The sequence below is a fragment of the Pagrus pagrus genome (assembly GCF_965226575.1).
Source record: "Pagrus pagrus genome assembly, chromosome: 6".
NCBI lineage: Eukaryota > Metazoa > Chordata > Actinopteri > Spariformes > Sparidae > Pagrus > Pagrus pagrus.
This window is the reverse complement of record NC_140190.1, coordinates 14,086,406-14,107,107: the sequence shown is the minus strand read 5'-3', so window position 1 is coordinate 14,107,107 and position 20,702 is coordinate 14,086,406. Positions and strand designations below refer to the sequence as shown.

The following is a 20,702-nucleotide window of genomic DNA, read 5'->3' as shown; positions in this document are numbered from 1 at the left end:
AACAAGGGGCCCATCATAGCTTTCCTCTGGGATCATATTATCAGTGTTTTATACTTAAGAGAGAGTTTCTGGTATTCAGCGAACCTTGTGCACAAATGTATGACTGGATCAGATATGCATGACCATATCAAGTAAATATGAGTGTATGAATGAGTAATGGGGAAGCTGTTTACTGCAAATTTGAGTGTGTACGTAAAGAGCCAGCAGAGTTAATTCCCCCCACGGGGGGATTTTTCATTCTGTCAAAGGTGGCAGCCTGTGGACAGCAGGGGTTTATGAGGTTCTCAGCCTGAGCTGGCGCCACCGAGGCACACACACACACACACACACACACACACACGCACACGCACACACACCGACACACTGACACACACACACACACACACACACACACACACACACACACACACACACACACACACACACACACACACACACACACACACGGGTCTCTCTATTTACAAAAGCATTGTTTGTCTATCTAGCACCTAACATTGCCAATGAACTCCCATAGCTCGAATGTTATATCCACAGTGTGTTCCGAGTTGTTAAACAAACCTCATTATATTGGGTGATAAGAGGCCGTGGCTATGGTAGCTCCCAGTCAGTCACTGGACTAATCATTCATGACTGCAGCTTCCATGAAAGCAACTAGACATGACTGTAGAAGCCAAGCTTGCCACCATAAATTGAGGAATGTAAGTGGCAGTCGGGCAGGCAGCAGTAAAACTCCAAGAGAGGCCAGCGGGGGTGTAAACTGAGCTTGTTAGCCACTACAACTCGGGTCAGCCTCAGCTGACACACTCGTAGCAGTATGTGTGTGCGTGTTTAACATCTCCCCAGGTAGCCAGAGAGGTGGCTCTCTTAGAGATGGAAGCCTGCAGACTAAGGCCCTATAACTGTCCAGTAATGAGGGACAGGCTTCTGATGGGTGCCTGGGGAGCTGACCTGGAACCAGCTCTTAAATTTACTATTAATTTCTCTCGCTCTCCATCAGTACTAACGATTCCTCCATTCACCCGTCTATTCTACGTGTGTTACTCCTTTAATCCAGTCCTCTCTAGCTTATTACAGTTTATCTGTCTCTTTCCTCTGTCCTTTGCAAACTATCTTTTCTTGAAGTCTAAGGCCCAATGAGGTGTGTGTGTTTGGTTTGTAGGTCCAGAGAGGCCCAGTGACCTCTGGCCTGGAGACATTGTAACCTCACAGTGCCTGAGCTGGCTGGTCTTTCTCTTATCATACCTGAAAAAAAAAAACGCCATAAAAAAAGACCCTTGCCTTAATGACCATTCCTGTGACTATGAGACATACACATGAAATACTTGAGAATAAAACATTGAGAGAATAACAGGTAAACACTTGACTCCTTCCTGCTCTGATCTTCTATTGTACTGCAGGATAAACGTCCACATGTGTGTTTGTTGATGCGGGTACATTAAGGGATGCATCCTGTGTGGGTGTGAATGTGTACACGTGAGCCTGGAGTTTGCAAAGGAGTCTTCAGAGGAAACAGGAGGAGTCTGATGAATTCCATGACATACTGCTCTTTGTCAAATGGCCTCCAGATGTGGGCGCATCTGTCTTTCATTCTACCTGCCTTTGGGTTCGGGCGCTTACCTGACTACTCGCCCTGCCTGTCGAGCAATCTCTGAGCCACTGTGAGCAACAATAATATCCAGTGGCTGTGTATGGGTCTGTGTATGTACAGGTCGATGTACAATCTCTAAACCTTTGGCAAAAGCGTGTGCATGTGTATTAATGCAATTACATACCCTCTCAAGACTTTCAACATCTGCTCGGAAGCCAGAAATCATGGGAACTTCTATGACGGCCATGTTGGATGAGCCTGAATGGAGCCACCTAGATAGAGAGTCGGGGTCAGGATGAAAATTGCAAGAAGCAGACATCGCAACATCTTTATTTGAACATGTTTTTTTGTTTATTTTTACCTGGCACAGACTTCTAAGGAGATGTGGAAGTCCATTTTGTCCTGGTGGGCTGCTGGGTCATCGTCATCTATGGGCGCCCGTCGCTTCCGGTTAAGCTCAGAGCGGTTGTCAGCACGGCTCCGGGAGCGCGAGGAAGGATGGCGGGAAGGGGAGGAGGGGGGCTGCAGGTGTCGCTCCTGAAAAGGCTCTTTCAGGTCCACCTTGAGCTGGAAGGCTGGCTTGGAGACTGGGTCAGGTAGGTTGTAAGACACATCAATCTACAGAGAGAGCAGTGGGAGGGCTGTATTTAGGAATGATATCCGAGGAAATGAGACTTTAAATACTCAAATAGAGCAGCCTGACTGGCTCTGGGGATGGTACAGTTGGACAGTCTGTTCACCAGTGAAGTTGAAAATGAAATACTGCAACAACTATTTAATGATTGCTATTGAATCTTGTACAAATATTCATGGTGCCCAGAGGATGAATCCTAATGACTTTTCTCTCAACACCTCCAGCAGGTCAAAGTTTCACATATCCTGTGAATTATGTCCACATCTTCGAGATGGATTAGCAATACGTTTTGTAAGGACATTCATGGTCCCCAGAGGATGAAGCGTGTTGACTTTGCTGATTCCCTCACTTTCCTTCAGTGCCAACAGCAGGTTGACATTTTGTGGCTTTTGGAGACAACAACTCTTGGATTCATTGCCATGAAATTTGGTACATTCATGGTGCCCAGAGGATGAATCCCTATGACTTCGGTGATCCCCTGCCTTTCCCTCTAGTGCCTCCAGCAGGTCAAAGTTTACTTGTTTGCTGTTAGGCAGATAACAATCAACAAGACAAATTTCAGCCATTACAGCTGCTCGGCTGATAAATCAGTGCATCCCAGGCTAATGAGCAAATATGGCTTCACAGAGCTGCTAGAATGTCTGTAGTCTGTATATTTGTGTTTTATACTGTTCCCAAGTCTCTGCCTTATTTTGGCTTCAGCTTTACTTTTTTTATAGGAGGACATGACCAACAACAAGCACAGACCTTGTGTAGTCCTGATATAGAGACATTAATTTGTTTGCCAAGTGTTTGGTATGTGTTTGAGGCATATTTTTGTATGAAGAAACAAAATTAATACGTTTTGGCATCAGGGACTGAAAACAAACTACTTAAGAGTTCAAATATTTAGGACCTCCGGCCTTGAAAAGACTAGACAGTCAGGAAAAAAAACGACTCAGGCAGCACTTTAAAGCATAAACCACAAATCATATTCACTGGACACAAGACATGCATTCAGAGAGCTACTATTTCAGCCCGAGGACAACTCACTGCTTTGATGCTCTTTTTAATTTCACAGAAGATTATTATTCCCAGAACCGTACACATTCTGAATAAATCATCCAGGCTGATTTGAGACCTTTGCAAAGCTACTAAATAATAATCCTGGGGCACAGGACGTATACTCATCACATACAGTGTCTACAAACACACACACACACATACACGCACACACAGGCAGGATTCTCTTTGATTGCCCCGCTCTTGTATTTCATGAGAGCCCAGGTGCCGCTGGCCCGAGGGGCTGTCAGAGGGGTGTGTTGACGCAGGAGAGGTGTGGATGGAGAGAAAGTAGAGCAGGACGGAGGTGTGGGGAAAGAAACTGCGTGTTTTTGAGTGAGAAACCTGTTGAGGAGAACGAGCTGGAAGACGTTTCAGGCACCACATGGCAGAGCACAACATCCGCTGCCGTAGCTGGCTCTGCCTCAGTCGAACCGAGTCACATCTCACATACAGGTTTTAAACATCCCTGATCACACATGCTTTTTTCCCTAGTATTACAAACTGAAAACTTTGTTGTAAGTATATCAATATATCAGTATATTACTACTACTACTATTACATTAGTATTTAGTGTAAGATTATACTAAATTGCAAATACTTGCAGTAGTAACTGAGTGTAGTTAAAGGAAGTACACTATTTTCATAGCCTTTGTAATGTCAGCATGCTTTACTGAAGTGTACTTTAATTTCATTATAGGCATATTTTAGTAAATTTACAAACGGTGCACTTCAATGTTCATTTAATTTAAGTTTTACTTCTGTGTCTTTTTCAGAAGGGTTCATTTTATTCCTTTTTTGGTTATAAAGCAGGGAAACATTCAAACATGTGTGAAAAGAAGAGAGGATCCAACAAATAGAAAAAATGACTCTTACTGTTTATGATACAGGTTTTTGTTTATCTGCGACAAGGTAGGGAGTAAACAGCACCCAGGGGATAACTTCTGGGAATAAACAGGAATGATCAACACATTCCAAAACATGTGGCTAAACTCTTACTACAGTTTACAGTGAGGAATTTGGGGCGATTGATGAAGCATTAGACTTCCTTCTCAGGCAACATTCAAGACTTTAAATGTGTCTGTTTTATGTGAGCACTACAATACCTGCATGAGACAGCAGCCTTCACCTTTAGCGCTCACAAAAAGGCCAGTGGGGACACTGGGGATCTGAAAAAAAAAGAAATAAGAGAAACAAAGGGAGTCAGAGGGGGCAGGGAGAGGTGAATGAGTCATTTATCAAGTGAATGAATGCTGTAGGCTGCTGCACTGCCACTAGTGCTTCCCTGGCTACTAACCAGCAGGCCTTAATTGCCCTCAATTAAGCTGACACCACTAATCACAGCAGAGGAACATGCCCGGCAGAGAGAACGTACTGCACTCTCACCTGAACCACTCTGGCTGTCTGATGGAGTTTTACACACGCACGCACGCACGCACGCACGCACGCACGCACGCACGCACGCACGCACGCACGCACACACACACACACACACACACACACACACACACACACACACACACACACACACAGCAGCAGCAGCAGCAGCACTGACCTGACGCCACAGTGCCCCGGCCAAGGTAGTTCGTGCCCACACTGTCAAGATTGTAATGTGTAGGCAAACGGGCCAATAAAACAGAGTTATTAAATCAACAGACCAACAAGGTGCTTTTGGGAAATCCAGCCCAGCTAAGCCTAGTTTGGTTTGGCACAGTGAAAAGGTCCTGGCTACTAAACAACCGGACATAGAAACCTGGAGATTAATGTTTAATACCACAGGGTGGCTCTGGTACATAGATGTTCATCAATCACTGTAATAAAGAGGGAAACATTTCTAAATTGCACTGAAGTACTGAGGTTTCTGTGAAATGAAATTTCTCAGGCCATCACTGGTCTTTGATGTTGATAAAGCGCTGTCGACCTAAACAAACAACCTCAAGGCAGCAGCACGTTAATTCACTTGTGCACACAAAATCATGGAGGAGCAAAAAAAAAAGAGAATAATTTCTATCAAACACTGTTTTCTTGGATGTGGTTACCTTGGCACTCTGGAGGAGTTTCTTGTTATCCCTGTTGAGTTCGAAGGTCTCCTGGAAGTCGAGGTTGGTGGAGGCCAGTGAGATGGTGAGGTTGACGCCTCCTACATAGGACAGGATGGCGTACTCCGACAGAGCCTGCAGAGCTACACACGTGTCCTGCACAGGGGATTCAGAAAAATCTGCTTTACATTTGAGGTTTTTTTTTAAAAATCTTATGTAGTACTAGAAAATTACTTTTACAAACGACAGAGAAGACAGAAAGCAGAGAATAACTTTAAAAAATGCTGTTTTTTTCCTTGTTTAATTTTATTTGATCATGGAAAGATGGTGCTACGGAGCACAAGACAAGGGAAGCCGGACAAAAAGGGCTACCTGTGTTGAGGAGAAGCCACCCAAGGCATTCCTCTGCTGGGAGAGCCATTTGACCACAGGCAGGGCAGAAGCCACATCTCCAAGAAGGGTGTAGGTCAGAAGACCATAGGCTGTCATCTCCACCTCTGCCGATACCACTGGGAACAAACAAAATGAATTACAATTATTGTTTTGTTTTTGTTGCATTATAGTTCCAGGCAGGAAGCAGCTAATATAAATGTAACTGACAGATCTGTACTGGTTCCTCCTATGCTCCAACAGGCAGGTAATTTAATAGTTGTAGAGTATACCTGACTGAGAGAGGCCATCGCTGAAGCCCATGAAAGTGTCCTCATCTGTCATAGTGCTGCCAGTCAGACTCCAGTGGGTGAGTCCATCTACAAAGACACACAAAGTGAGAAAATAAAGACAGGGAGGGCATCCTGTGTCATCTGACTCATTGTATCAATATCCTAAGTGTGCAAATCAATCAGTGACCAAGCCCTGTGTCTGTGTTGTACTTTGGGAGTAAAATTATCAAGTGCGAACACTGTTGTGCTCTCCAGCTTATACTCTGTCACATCTGCCAAAACATGCAAAAAGCTGAGTTGAAAGGAAGAGAGGGAAATGGTCAAAGGAAACCAACAGTGAGATAAGAGACAGAGGGGGAAAGGGAGGAGTGGACTGAGCTACTGCTGAGGACTACAGCAGCTCCTTTCACAGTCATTTTCATCTTATAATCATAGCAGCCTTTGGGCAGGAGGCTTTAGCTGTAAATCTCTAATGGTTCTGTGCTGTTGCAAAGATCTGATCAAAGAAATAAGCCACAGATTTCCACATATCAATGTAATCTTATTTTTTCTTGTGGTGCAATCTGGTCTTTGTCTGTCACCCGGTAAAACATCTGTTGTCCAGGTTGCTAAGCTCTGAATGAATGAACCTCCAGTGCAGACTTGCTGATCGTGTTGCTCACAGTGATGAGTGTGGCAGTACCTTGTGTGATGGCCATGTGGTTGAGGCGGCGCAGGGCCAGCGGGGCGTAAGGGCTGCGTAGCAGAGCCAAGGCGTACGCAGACAGGGCCGTTGTGTAAGGGTCATCAGCAGAGTAGGTGTTGCTCTCCAGGAAATCCTTGGCTTTGGTCACGGCCACCTTCTCTTCCTGGACCAGACAAGGACAGCAACGTGTGGGAAACATTTATGTGTATTTAATATGTGTATTCAATGCTTTATTATGGAGGTGCCAAAATATATACTGTAAATGCATATAACCTTATAGTTTTTATCTAAAGCAACTGTATGTAACTTTTTTAAACTTAGACTAACAGCTTTTAATTCTTGTACAGTACTAATTTTCCTGAGATCATCAGAGATGCCTTTTATATGACATGACCTTTGGCATACATTTAACACAGACACACAGACACACAGACACACACACACACACACACACACACACACACACACACACACACACGCCATCATCGTCCCTTTCAGTATTGAACTGTTTAGCCCCGTTCAAACTCACAACCAGCGCCTCTACTTGCACACTTGCAGTTATTGAATAAACATTCATTTTGGCCATTAAAAAGTTGAGAGTTGACTTTCATCTCACGCAGACGTGACCTTCCCTCTCATCCCTAAGATGATAGGCCTCCAGAGCCACTCACTGTAATTGCAGCAGTCATCTTTTAATTAAGTGAAATTGGAGGGGGGCTGAAGTTCTGCTTTGATGTGAAGGATACCTTTTCAGTTTTTATCAGTTGTAAAAAGGACAGACTATCAGAAGAAGCCTTCGGGATAGATAGCAGAAGGGGGTGGGGGGGCAAATGGATGGAGAGGAGCCAGGGAGAGGAAATGCTAAATAAAGCGTCAACTACGTGGACAAATGGAGAGCAAAGACAAAAACAATCAGGCGTTTAGAGGCTGTCACATTGCCAAAGTAAGCAACATATGCTGATGATGATTGCAAAAGAATTACGCTGTAACTTTTCCTTTTTCCACATCTTGATTGAACAGCACATACGGTGCTGATGTTTAATCATGGAGGAGGGATGTTACTGACAGAAAGCAGAGAGAAAAGTAGAGCAACAAGGGAAAAGGCAGAAAGGATACAGGGAGGAATGCAACCAAGGTGTCTTTCACAGAGCTTAATTGTCTCGGCACGTCAGTCTGAATCTTTTGATGTGGCCCGAAATGTGATTCGATATTAGATTAGCAGCACTGGGGCATAACAAATATGAGTAGGCCGACTGCCAACACATCCATCTTCACAACTATTAGGAATGCAGCGATACGTCCACACACGACCTGTACGTGAATACACATCAGGCTGGTGGGACGGGCTAAGGGAGTGAGTGGTTAAGGTGGGACAGGTATCACACTATTCACACTAAGTTCCTTCACTTTAAACACTGTTTAGCTCAACACTGCACACTGATGCCACTTTGTTGGACTGCTTACCTCAGTGGTTATCCCTGTCTCCAAGAGAGCTGCAACCACATAAGCTGTAAGTGAGATCTTCCCATGGATCCCTCCCTGTGGACAAAATCACAAATTAATTAACATCACGTCGTAGAAGCGCATCAAGAAAAACAATTTAAAGTTCAACTGGACAGCCGAACCATTGTTTTCCTGTGGTATTATTCACCTTGTGTGCAACCTCTCTTGCACTTCCCGTCACGATTTTCACTTTCTACTTCCTGCTCACCTGTGATCCCAGTGTCCTGTTTCCCTCCTGTGTTCCTGTGTTCCTATCCAGTCTGATTTCCCCCCACACCAGTCTGTCATCAGCCTCATTAGCACTGCCCTGTTCCCGGTGTCTCTCCACCTGCTCCTTGTTAATTTAGTTTAAGCCTGTGTTGTTCTTCTGGTTTTCTGGTTTGTCTAGTTTTTGTATTACTTTGGTATTTTTCTTTGCCTGCCTTTTCGTTTGTTGGATTTTGGATTTTAGTTATCAGCATCAAAGCTTGCTTTTTGTTCCTTTACCTGCCTGCCTGTGTTCGTGTGTTTTGCTTTTGGGTCCATTTTCCCATAAACGTGACAGAGCAGCTTTTGGACACTTGGCCCTGGCAGACTATGTCTGTTCCTGCTCTTCATCCTACCCCCATATCTCACATCCATAAGGACACAAGCCTACCTGCAAGTCTTTGTTGAGGATGCGGCCCATGGCGGGGAAGGAGCCATCATCTCGCTGATGTTTGATGAGCCAGGACTTGGCTGCACGAAGCTCCTCGGGGTCAATGAAGATGAAGCCCCGAGACTGAGCAAAGGACTTCAGCACAAATGCTGTCAACCTGGAGGGAGGAAGATGGAGGAGGAGGGGGTGAGACAGGGGGTCGTTTCTAACATGTCCTGGCAAATCCTACAAAAATACTTAACTAATGAGAGTTTGACAGCAATCACTTTTTTAGTTTTCCAACGAGTCACACTCATTCAATCTGTCAACAGAGGGGGAGAGGGGCTGATAGAGAAGAACGTAGATGGAGGGATGTTTTTGTCAGAGATAGAGGGAGGAAGGGTGGATGGTATGTATGGAGGGATCTGAGGAAATGGAAAAAAGAAAGGAAGTGAGCAGGGGAGCAGATGGGATGCGGCAGGGTTTGATCACTGCTACAGGATGCGGCAGCTGCGCCATTGAGAATGTGAAATATCACCCAGGCCAATCATCTATCTTTCTGCATGTATGTTGGAGATTCCCCAAAAGCATTCCGCAACTTATACAAACAAGGATCCCAGGGACAGAGGTTGTGAATCTGGCTGGCCTGGGAGTGCAACTGAAAGTTTATGAGCCACGGTTTTAGTGGGCCACGGTGGAGAAGGACCAGGGGAACCACGCAGAAAGGCCAAGGTCAGCCCTGGGGGGACACGGCTGAGCTAATAAACACACATTCATCCATAAACAAAAGACCTCCCGGTAGTGGTCGAAAGCTGCAGTCTTTGGCCAACAACTCCACAGTGACTGCAAGACATTCCATTACAGCACCCCGTATAGGGTGAGGCAAGCTGTTTACCATATAAAGAACGAAACACAAGATGGAAATGAAGAAATAAACAAACAGGTCGTGCTCTAGTTTCTCAACACAGCTCGTAAGTGAGCGCACAATCCAAAAAAGAGCACCGGGGGAGATGAGTAGGAAAAAAAAGACCTTGCTCTCGTAAAGTGAAACATTAAATCTTCCCTGGCTGGAACCTGGATGTTATTCCTCCCCGGAGACAAAACTAGGGATGGAGGCGCAAGCCTGTTGGAATTTTTATAATGTTAAGTAATATCATGTCACTGGCTTTAAATGTCGGGCCCCAGGGAAAGACACTGGAGAGTGTAAATATGATTTAGTTCGGGGAAGGAAGGAAGCACTAGACAGGCTCACTTCCACCACTCGGCCCTTGGCTGGAGTCATCGTCTCCGGATTCTCCCCCTCCCCGTTCATTCTCCTGTTTTGTGGCTTCCCACTTCCAGATCCCCTCTCTGAGCTACTCTTATCCAGCTCCATGCTTCAAAGGATACATCTGAAGCATATTTTTTACAATACATGGGTGTGCTGCATGATGTGAGCTGAACTTACATTCACTAAAGTGTTCCCCAGTCCTGTTTAAGTGTTGAGATGTTGCTGCTGTGTTGTTGGGGAAAGCATTACTGGGTCTGTCACTGAACTTGCATATAACTGGATAATGCCAACATATTACTAACAAGTGGTTAGGATTAGGTGTAGTTGCCATGAAGCTGCTGAAGCTGAAATGATGGATTAGGTGCTACTGCTGCTACTAAGATAGGAAATTAAATCAAGACATTTATAAAATGTTAGCAAATGTCTGGCTGTGGCTGATCATTTCTTTAATATTCGGTGGATTTGTCTGTATTTTCAAACAGCAGTCTTCTGCAGGCTGTCTGTGAATGATAGATTTGTAAAAAGCCTGCATGCCCAGATCACAGAGGGCTTTATTTTGACAAATACACATCTCTTCAACAGCCAGAAAGAAAACCGACTTGCCAGTTTGGCACAGGACTGCAAATACCTATTAGGATAATACAGCAACAGATATCAGTTCTTTCAATCTCTGCTGGTATTCAGCCCCCCAACCCTGCTAACGCTGTCAGATCAGTCTTTGGGCAGACACAAATGCCATGCCAGCCTCAACATGTAGAGCGATGGACTGCAACTATGAAAGAAAAAAAAAAAACTGGCCCACTTTAAAAATAATTATATAAGGAGTGAGCGCACTTTTGACAAGTTTGTTAAAAGCAATTTATTAGATTCACTTCGACCTGAGCTTTTTTCTGTTAGCAAAAATGTATAAACTAAACTCAAGGGTTTCCTGTAGAAGATGAATAAGATAAACTGTCTTTTTTCACTAGGTTTGTGAGAGAGTTGAGGTTTATGCACTGTTACATTGGTCTGGTATTATAAAATATAGATAAATGGGGTACCACAGTAGCTCAGTTGGTAGAGTGTGCACCCCATTTACAGAGGCCGTGTCCTAGCTGCAGCTGTGAGGACAAAGCCGCTGTACAATGTTATGCTGCATACGACATGTGGCCCTTTGCTGCACGTCATCCCCTGTCTCTCTACCCCCTTTTCTGTCATCTCTGCAGCCGTCCTGTCAGTTAAAGGCATGAAAAGCCCAAATAAATAAATAAATACATTTGGGTATGAAAGCTGCAAGTGAGTCCAATGGGGCAAATTAAGGGAATAATGAATGTAGACAATTCAAAATCTGCATAGGTGCATAGAATAAACACCCAACAATGTTACATTGAAAAGAAGCCAGGGGTTAAAAAACTCTTTCACCCTATAATTCCTCGTCAGTGTCTTCTTTTCTTTACATTACATTAAGGCAGTGAACTTTCAACCCTCTGTGTGCAGTGTTAACAGCCTTGGCAGCAGAGATAGCCAGTGCTGCACACCAAACCATTACTGCCAGCCCTTGTCATTATGTTCAATCTTTTCATTAGATCCTGTCAATTTCCACTCAGATACATTTTACAAGCTGGAATACATTAACACGGAATTACAGGCGCTTTTAAGTATGCAGTAAATACACTGCTCCACTCGTGAACTCTGGAACTAAAAACAAAAGCCGGGCTTGTTTTGGATGCAAACATGTTGTTGATGGATTCATAAAGTGTCTGATGCAGGTTTACTGAAGGTTCACCATCTCAGCTGTGCCCACAACCCACACTCGTGGCCCCGGGCGCCAAGGAAAACTCCAAACCACCGCTTGTTACATCCTCATATCCTCTCACAGTCATCACGGGGAAGACTTTCCATAGCAGTTTAATGTTACCGATTACACCCAGGTAGTGAGTCATAAAGAGGCATGCTCCACTTCTATTTTCTAGAGAGCAATTTGGTGAGGTGGCTCCAGACAACTTACAACACTGTCTCCAATAGTGGCATTAAGAGCTCGTCTGTGGGGCCAAAGCAGCATGGGTCCACTCGGTGCCACGGATATGAACCCTGATTAACTGCAAATAAATCTTGACAGCTTTGCCTACCTCAGGGATCCAATTATGCAGTTTGTTTATGATTCTCTGTCGTTTATGTAACCTGCTGTTTCACAGTGCTAGCTCTATTAAATATCATAATACCCACCTCAGCTCGTAAATCAACCAGAGGTATGCACATGGAGCATGGGCCTCAAAATGCAAGCAGTGGAGCTCCCCACTGAGAGTATTGATTTCAGTTTTATAAATACCATGAGATGGTTCTGTCTGCCTGCCTGCCCCCGGGGAGTGTAAACATTAAACAAGCACTCACCGGTGATTTAAGCACATCAACAGGAATAGATTAATTTGAGCACAGCGGACTGAGATGCTGATAAAAACTTCATTGCTTTGGCCAGCAACCTATGTCCCAGTCAAAGCTGAAGAATGTGGCTACAGCATAGTTTGACTGGTATGAGTTGTGTAAACGTTAACAGCTACACCTACAATCACTTACCACATACTGCCAGAGGAATCCCTCTCTCCGAAGGCACTGTAGGATCCATCCTGCCGTTTGTAGGTCAGTTGTCGCTGGTAGCCTGGATAAGAATAAAGAATGGGAGAGGTGACCAAAATCATCTACATACTTTTCCAGGTTGTACAGAGCTTGTCAAGACTGTATGAGCTCTTCTTTCATCTTGTGATCTTTGAAGTTAAGGCAGGAAACGAGAAGCAACACGGTGAGACTGAACTCTGGGCTGTATATCACAGGTGGTGCTAAGACTGGCAAAAGCAGCAAGTCCACATGTCAAATTTTCCTGACCTTGAAATGCTCTTTGGCCATTCATTTGGTGTTTTTATGCAGTGCCCAATGGACATGGTGCAAAGTCGGAAAGAGAGGTGCGACAAGCTACACACAAATGACGGGCAAGATGCAAGTGTATTTTGTTACGACATGCACTTGTTCTTGCGCACATGACAACGAGCTCCAGGTGGTCCATGCTGTGACCAAAAGAGTTGATTCTACCACACACCTTATTTTGTAAAAACAAAACAAAACAAAATGATGCAAAACCTCTACGACTTCAATTAATCGATTAATTGTCAACTACTTCAACTTTGTATATTGGTTTTGGATAACTTTTTAAGGACTTTTTTGTCAGAATGTTCTGATTACAGCTTCTTAATGGTGAATATTTTCTGTTTTTTTACTCCTCTATGACAGTGAACTGAATATCTTTGGGTTGTTGAGAAACAAGACATTTGAAGATGATGTCATGGACTTTGGGAAACATCGATCGACATTTTTCACCATTTCCTGACATTTTACAGACCATACAACTAACGGATTAATCTAGAAAATGATCAACAATGAAAACAATTGTTGTAGTTGTTATACATTTTAAATTCTTCTGGGATCCTGAGCCGCATATTACATTTTCTAAGTCTCTGCAGCAAAAATTTGTGCATGAAGACTGTTTTTTTTTGTATTTTTGAAGCAGTCCATTGTGTTAGCTCAAGGTCAGCCTCAATGACATTTCCAATGCCAGGATGGTGAGAATGACTCTTTGCCACCTGTCCAAAGCTTAGGCACAACTCTTTGACATCCATCTGCAGGATGAACTGTCCCTGGTATAGCATAGCAAGAGTTATTGACTCCTTTCACACTGGACTAATTCCTGGGTCAAATGATTCTGCAGTATTCATGGGTATTTATTGGCTTTAGCTGTGGAAACACAACAACACCTGGAAGAACACAATATTTTTTGCTCCTTTCCCCGCATGATTCAAGCAGCGCTCAAACATCCTTCAGTCGGTGTTGAGTTTGAAGAGATACACTCTTAACTTTGGTGTAAAAATGGTAAATATGGAAAAAAACAGTGGAGACTGTGAGAAGATTGGTCTGGTTAACTAAGAGAAACAACATCCAGCTTCATGTTCCAATCCATGAGCCAAAGTATTAAGTGCCAGCCAGGCCAAGGCTCCTCTGTGAAGAAATCAACAGAAAACTATATCCAAGATAAACTTCACCCCAAAAGTTTCCAGAAAACCCAACAACAACAACGTACGACTTGCCAACAATTCGGAAACATTCCTTCCGTTCAGCATTAAGTCACTTTGCTCACTGTCGGGCCAGAAGGGATGTGACTTGCTGAGATTCTTGGCACACTCTGAGAGCTTAATTGATGCTTCTGTTTCCTCTGCTTAAACAGCTGCTAGGTAATTGGAGGTAGGTCACCAGGATTTGGGGAATGCAGCACATCTTCGGATAAACATGTCATCAGTTATCTGACCAGTAATCCAGACAGGTGGAATCTGTGGTACCAACGTTGATCCTTCATCTCAAGGTCTATTGAATATATCACTGAGTTGAATGAGTATGTAGCCGAAGATAATAGTTTGTATGAATTAAGAGCTCTTGGTACTCCTGATACTCAGCTTCTATTTTCCAACATTCCACTGGACATCATATCAAAACCAACATTGCAAGGGCACAAATCACTAAAGATGACAGGTAATCGATACTGAAGTGTTGAAAACACAAAACCCATCCAGTATTTGAGAAACTGGTTCTCCAGCACATCAAAGACAACATCCCGACAAGTTTGGACCCTCACCAGGATGCTTTCAGAACCAACAGATCCACAGAGGATGCCATATCCACTGCCCTCTAACTCAGTCTTCACACACACAATAGTTTGTTTTTGTTTCTTTTTCTGTGACGCAGCCCTGGCATTGTTAAATGATGAATAAATATAACTTTGTCACCTTAAAGTGTTTCCCTTTGAAGAGGTAAAGAGAGCATCAGAGAGTTTTTAAAGCTTCGTCTTGGTCTTTTTAAAGGATTAAAAATTTGGTCTCAGGATGCAAAATGTCATGAAAAGCAGAATGTGGTTGGGTTGCTGTTTGTTTACCTTGCAGCAAGTAGTCAGTTGCTTCATTCTCGACCTCTGGGCTGAGCTGCCTGGTCTTCTGCAGGTACTTCAGAACAAAGACGTTGGGGGCAAAGTGGATCATGTTCTGCTCTCCACATCCAAAGGGCAGCCGCAACAGCTTGTCCAGGTTATTAAGAGTTGGCCCCATCACATCACCTGATACAGGTTCACAAACACACACACCACACATACAGAGAATATCCCATCACATTGCAAAACGTATTTTTTTGTTCCATTCAAATAGGTCAACTTCACTGAGCTAAAGCTTTAAACACGCATGAGAAAAAGTTTACCTATCATATATGCAGTGGCCCTCTCAGATCCAGGCACCATGTTGTGCGGGACCCCCAGAGTAAAGGCCTCATTGTGGTTCTCGTCAGAGTCTTCCTTCCTCCAGATCTTAAACTCCCCAACTGAGCCCCAGCCCGTTGAGAAGCCTATGTGACGCACCTGAGTGAACAAACACATTATTTTTCAAATGACCCCTGATAATACCCAACTGCAGCGAGCGTATGAATGCCATAAAAAAGTCAAACCTGTCCAGGGAATTGTCCATTGCCCACTGACCAGTGAAGGATCACTGACTCATTGGATGGATGTAAACCATGGCCAACCTGGAGAGAGTAATGCAAACAGGCTGAATGAAAACACTTCTGGAGGAACACACATTTGTAATCAATAACACATCTGTTATACTGCATTTGTTTGTGTTGCTTGGTTGTAGTGAAACTGCTCCCTGCACACACACAAATAGAATAGTATGCAAATCACAGTCAACAAGAAAACATCACAAGTTCATTGAACCCATTTTAGAAAGTAGCTTTTTTTTGGTCTCCCTCATACTGAGCACTAACAAAGTCCTTCTGCCAAGTGTCGGTGATGCCAGTGTGATTCACTCACCTCCCACACACACAGACAAACACACAAACAGACCTACGTAGAGCACATTTCCTCTCTGTGACTACAGTTTCATTGCGTGATCACATTAAACCAAAGACCACGCAACTCCGAGCCCCACAGCTCAGCAGCCCAAAAATGTCCCAACAAAATAAATGAAACCTTTAGTCCTGTAATGTGCAGCCTTTTAACTGCTGCCTTTGGTGAACGGTGCTGGGACTGGGGAGCAGTGTGCCAGCCAGAGAGTGCCATGCGAGCACCAGGCCATGGATCACTGAGCGTCCTCGGTGACATCAGCCCCGTTAAGCGTGACCTTACGGGAAGGCACGCTAGTAAAAGTGGCGCCAGTCCTCGTAACACACAGACCCCATGGCCCGCTGAGTCTTTTTCACTCTGTTGTCTTTGTGTCGGGAGCATCCGCTTATGATCCGAACACAAATCTGATGCAACTGTTGTTCACCCGCTCAGCAGTTGATCAATTGTTTCCCATCTATCACACTAAACTGATACATATATTCATCTGACCACTGGAGTTAAGGAGAAGTTGCATATCAGAGGCATTAAATGTTAATCTTAATTCTTGATTTATATTATTTTCTTCTAAAAGTCCTTTATCTCCTCACCTGCACCACGCCTCCCTTCCAACTGATCCAGAAGCTGCGGAACTCGTCCCAGGAGAGGATACCCGGCGTGGCAGCACTGACCAGGGGCTCGCCCATCTTGCCCAGGGAGATCCAGGAGCGAGTGTTTTGCCTACCCCCAAGTACGATCTCTAGCATCTCTGCAGTGTCATGAGGGCTGGCGGAGAGGGCGAAATGGGCATCGTTGTGGGTCTTCACTGCCACCTGGAACTGGTTCATCCTGGCCGGCTTTTTCACATACTGATACTCGTACTTGTTAGGGGTGGAAATGTGGATTCTCTCTAGGGAATAGAAATATTATATATATTTAGGACAGTTTTTAGTGAAAATGACAGAAAAATTCTTTTGAATTGATACCCGCACTGACCATTGGGACAGAAGAAGACGCTGTATGTGTATTCTCTGGGCAGGCCTTCTGGCTACAGGAGAGTAACAGGAAAAGAAACAGAACTGGATTATCTCAACAAACCTAATGTCGACTCAATACAAAATATAAAGCAAGTCTTCTTCATCAGCTCTCTTACCTCAACCTGGACAGTCCTGCGGACATAGTCCAGACCGATTGGGGTCCTTCTTTCGTCCACGTCGTTGCCTGTTTTGCCTGTATGGAGTCCATCTGAACAGCAGCTTGGTTCACTGTAGGCAATAGCACGGGCTATTGGGGCAAAGGAGAACAGAATTAGCTTTCGATCTTTGAATTACCTCAAGGCACAATATTAGCCACCTTGGTTGACCACCAAGTCTGTGGAGTGTTGCCCAAGCCAAATTGGGACAACTGGACGATATTGTTTGGAACTTTGCCAATCTCGACGTTGAGGTTCATCCTTTTGAAGTATTTATACATAAATCTTTATGAGGAGAATTACGGAGAAAAATATATTTATCATATTAAGGTTGGCAAATTGTCAAGGGCTGTGGGGAAATCATCTCCACAGCCCGGAGAACACCACATCTCTAATGTAAATTACGGACATCAACATACGTTGCACAGGACAAACATGTCTGTAAGAGGACTCCCAGTTCTCTTGCTCGGGGAACACGTTGTAAATGTGGCCCTGTGCCAGTGTCGTCTCTTTGTGTGTGTGTACTGAAAAGGAAACACAAGGGGCCAGGGGACTAGGAGTGGGGCCATGGGGGGCCCATTGACCGTCAGTGACCTGCAAACTCATCAACATGCCACTGAGTGTCACAGCACAGCTCTGGTTGCTCCCCCACTGCTGGCCTGCTTTGTTCTCACATGCGCTCTGGAGGGGACTGTTTGTAACTGTGGGTGGGTGACCAGATCACACACAGCTCAGGTCCCTGGCCAGCAGAGCTCTCTTGAGCCAAAGGCTTGCCTTTTTGTGAGGCATCACACTGAGGGCGCTGACGTCCTCATGCCACTTAAGAACTCGAATAACACTATTTCCATGATCCAGCACAATCTAATCTGTATTGTTTACATGAGCATTAAAACTCTGGGGCGCGCCTTCAAAACAAAGGCTGAGCCTCCCTCCTTTCTGCTCATGTGACAGGGACTGTGGGACATAAAAAATAGTTGATGTTTAATTGTTGCAGTCATTTAAGATTACTTATTGTCTTGGTAACACTTTACATTAGGGTGTGCATGTTAACCATTAACTAGTAGGTTATTAGCATGCATGTTGGCTTTAATTAGTCATTATGAAGCACTTATCAATGCTTTATACTGCAAGACCATATTCTACAAGTACTCAGCCAAGTTTTCCTTCAATAACCTCCTAATTGCTGTTTATTGATATTAAGTAAGGGAGTTGTTGGACATGATTTATATCAATATGCTTTGCTCAGTATGGGTCTTTTAAGGTAATAGTACCACAACAATAGTCAATCATTCTCCCTTACTAAAGGATCTATTTTTATGTAACAAAACACAAAATTACCTCTAAATTGCATTGAGATAAGTTTTTCTACCTCAAAATATGTTAATTAATAGTAGTTGTACTATGTTGCCATGCAGAACAAGTTTAACATTAAGCGCTTTCTAATGACTAAGAATGCTACTAATATGCTGATAAGCAACAAGTTAATGGTTAATATATGTATCCTGATATTAAGTGTTATAAATGTCTTTAAGTAAATATGAAGTTGCTATGTTGCTCTTTGTGTTACAGTATTACAACTGCTCATGTTTTATATATTATACTGACCAACATTGAAAATGCATTAAAATTAATTTCTCAAGTTTTGCAAATGTGAATGTAAATCTGCCCAGCTTACATGAATTTGCAATATGACATGAAAATGTTTCTTAATAAACCGTATTCACACGGCGGCCATTTTCCTCTGTTATCATGCTCAGGGTGGGAAGCTCGAATGCTGGGATAGCTTTATGCTGCTGTGTTCTAGCTTGCTAGCCGTATAAACATAGAGATTCTGACAAATTGTTATCGTTTCACCACTTCCTGATTGACCTGCAAGTGAAAAAGATGATGGACAGTGAATATCTGGAGGGACATCAGGCCATATTTCAAGGTAAAACAGCATACAGATAACCTGTTAGCTAATGTTAGCGTCAAACCACCTTCTAGCTAGCATTACCGTTTACCTACATCCTGTGCATTTTACTCCCAGGCTTATATGTGTGTTGATATAGAACGATATTGAAGAATAAAATGAACACTATCAAATGGTAATGTTAGCTAGAAAGTGGTTGAATGCTCATGTTAGCTGTTGTCTAATGGAAGCTAATGGGTATACCTCCAGATTTTCACTGTCTACTGTCTTTTCAGTTGCTGATCAATCAGGAAGTGGTGAAATGATAACAATTTGTCAGACAGCCTACGTTTATATGACTTGAAACCTGGAACACAGCAGTACGACACTTAAGCTTCCCAGCCTGAGTGTGATGTCGGAGGAAAATGGCCGCCATGTGAATATAGGCTCTAGACAAGGTAATATTAAAACCCTACAAACCTGCCTACTTAAACTGTTGTTATTCCATAGTACCTGTGATGTTTGCTGACCCCAGTTCGGTGAAAGACAATACAATGGATGTTGGTGTAGCCTCTCCAGGAGCAACACACTTCTTCCTGGTAAGGTGGTGCTTTCCAGGGTGGCCGACAAACTTGATGCCTTTCGGAACGGAGACTTTAACATGAACCTGTGAGAGGAGAGGAAAGGAGAGGAGAGGAGAGGAGAGGAGAGGAGAGAGAAAAGGGACAAATCATAGGCAATTGATCTTCTCTGACAGGCCACGATGACATCATTTCTGCCGGCACGCCCCTCCCTCTTATAGCGTGTTCTCCTCAAAGCTCTGAAAGCGAGGGAGAATTTTTTAAATCACATTGTGAATTTTCCATGCTGACTGACTCATGCTTCTCAAGCTCCCCTAAGGATTACGTTCCACTCATCGTCCAATTTTCTCAGAGGGTTCAGTAATGGAGATCTTTTAACTGTTCTTTATCCACACGCCACGAGTCGTAAATAACCGAGCAGAAGATATAGGAATCACATGTTGCCGGGGTGGACATCAAAGGAAGGGCTACACTGGTTTGCATATTCACCTAACATGACATCAGGGCAGAACACGCACAGGCCATTTAACGGGCTCATCTGCAAACATCATGATGTCATCGGTGTGGAGCGCAGGATGGACTCATTTAAGGCCAACACAGAGCTTAGAGAGCTATTCAAAGTGAGCACTATAACATACTTCTGGGCTAATCTCATATCCACACATTGCAAACCTGTGCTTCCTTTGGCCACATTTCCAATCCCTCAGTACCCCCGGGCCCACCTGCCTACTGTTAGTCCAAAAACAAGCCTTGTTTATCACATATTGTTTTGACATCAGACCACTTCTTTGAAAAAAAACAAAAAACTTTAAGGATCATAACAGAGGTCTGTATGTTCTAACCTAACACCTGTGAAGCACATCATGTTACAATTGACTTGACTTTCCTACGTTCCAGACAGCCTGTGTTATCTACTCATGTCAACACACTATGAAATTCAACGTACTGAGGCTTTGTTTGTTTGGCAGTTTGGCCCTTTTTGAGTAGTTTTTACATGATTTGTCTTCTCTGGTGCACATGAAGTCACCACCAGCAACCTCTTTTCACTTGAGTGGAAGGCGTATGTTGAATTTAAGACTTTTAAAGACCGTTTTTAATCCACATATAATGCATTTTAAT

At 43.7% G+C, this 20,702-nt stretch overlaps 1 protein-coding gene across 1 annotated transcript in view; it reads right to left on the bottom strand.

Moving 5' to 3' along the window:
- Positions 1-20,702, bottom strand: part of cpamd8 (C3 and PZP like alpha-2-macroglobulin domain containing 8) — a 44,215-nt gene that overhangs the window by 7,795 nt on the left and 15,718 nt on the right. Inside the window, exons 21-37 of the mRNA XM_084355684.1 lie at positions 19,516-19,669; positions 17,073-17,203; positions 16,916-16,967; positions 16,531-16,829; positions 15,547-15,624; positions 15,304-15,460; positions 14,990-15,166; positions 12,592-12,673; positions 8,790-8,946; positions 8,114-8,188; positions 6,647-6,812; positions 5,965-6,051; positions 5,675-5,811; positions 5,303-5,458; positions 4,370-4,432; positions 1,950-2,206; positions 1,773-1,860 (exon numbers count right to left, since the gene is read on the bottom strand). Coding sequence (XP_084211810.1) covers positions 1,773-1,860; positions 1,950-2,206; positions 4,370-4,432; positions 5,303-5,458; positions 5,675-5,811; positions 5,965-6,051; positions 6,647-6,812; positions 8,114-8,188; positions 8,790-8,946; positions 12,592-12,673; positions 14,990-15,166; positions 15,304-15,460; positions 15,547-15,624; positions 16,531-16,829; positions 16,916-16,967; positions 17,073-17,203; positions 19,516-19,669 — 2,316 coding nt within the window. The remainder of the gene's footprint in view (positions 1-1,772; positions 1,861-1,949; positions 2,207-4,369; positions 4,433-5,302; positions 5,459-5,674; positions 5,812-5,964; positions 6,052-6,646; positions 6,813-8,113; positions 8,189-8,789; positions 8,947-12,591; positions 12,674-14,989; positions 15,167-15,303; positions 15,461-15,546; positions 15,625-16,530; positions 16,830-16,915; positions 16,968-17,072; positions 17,204-19,515; positions 19,670-20,702) is intronic.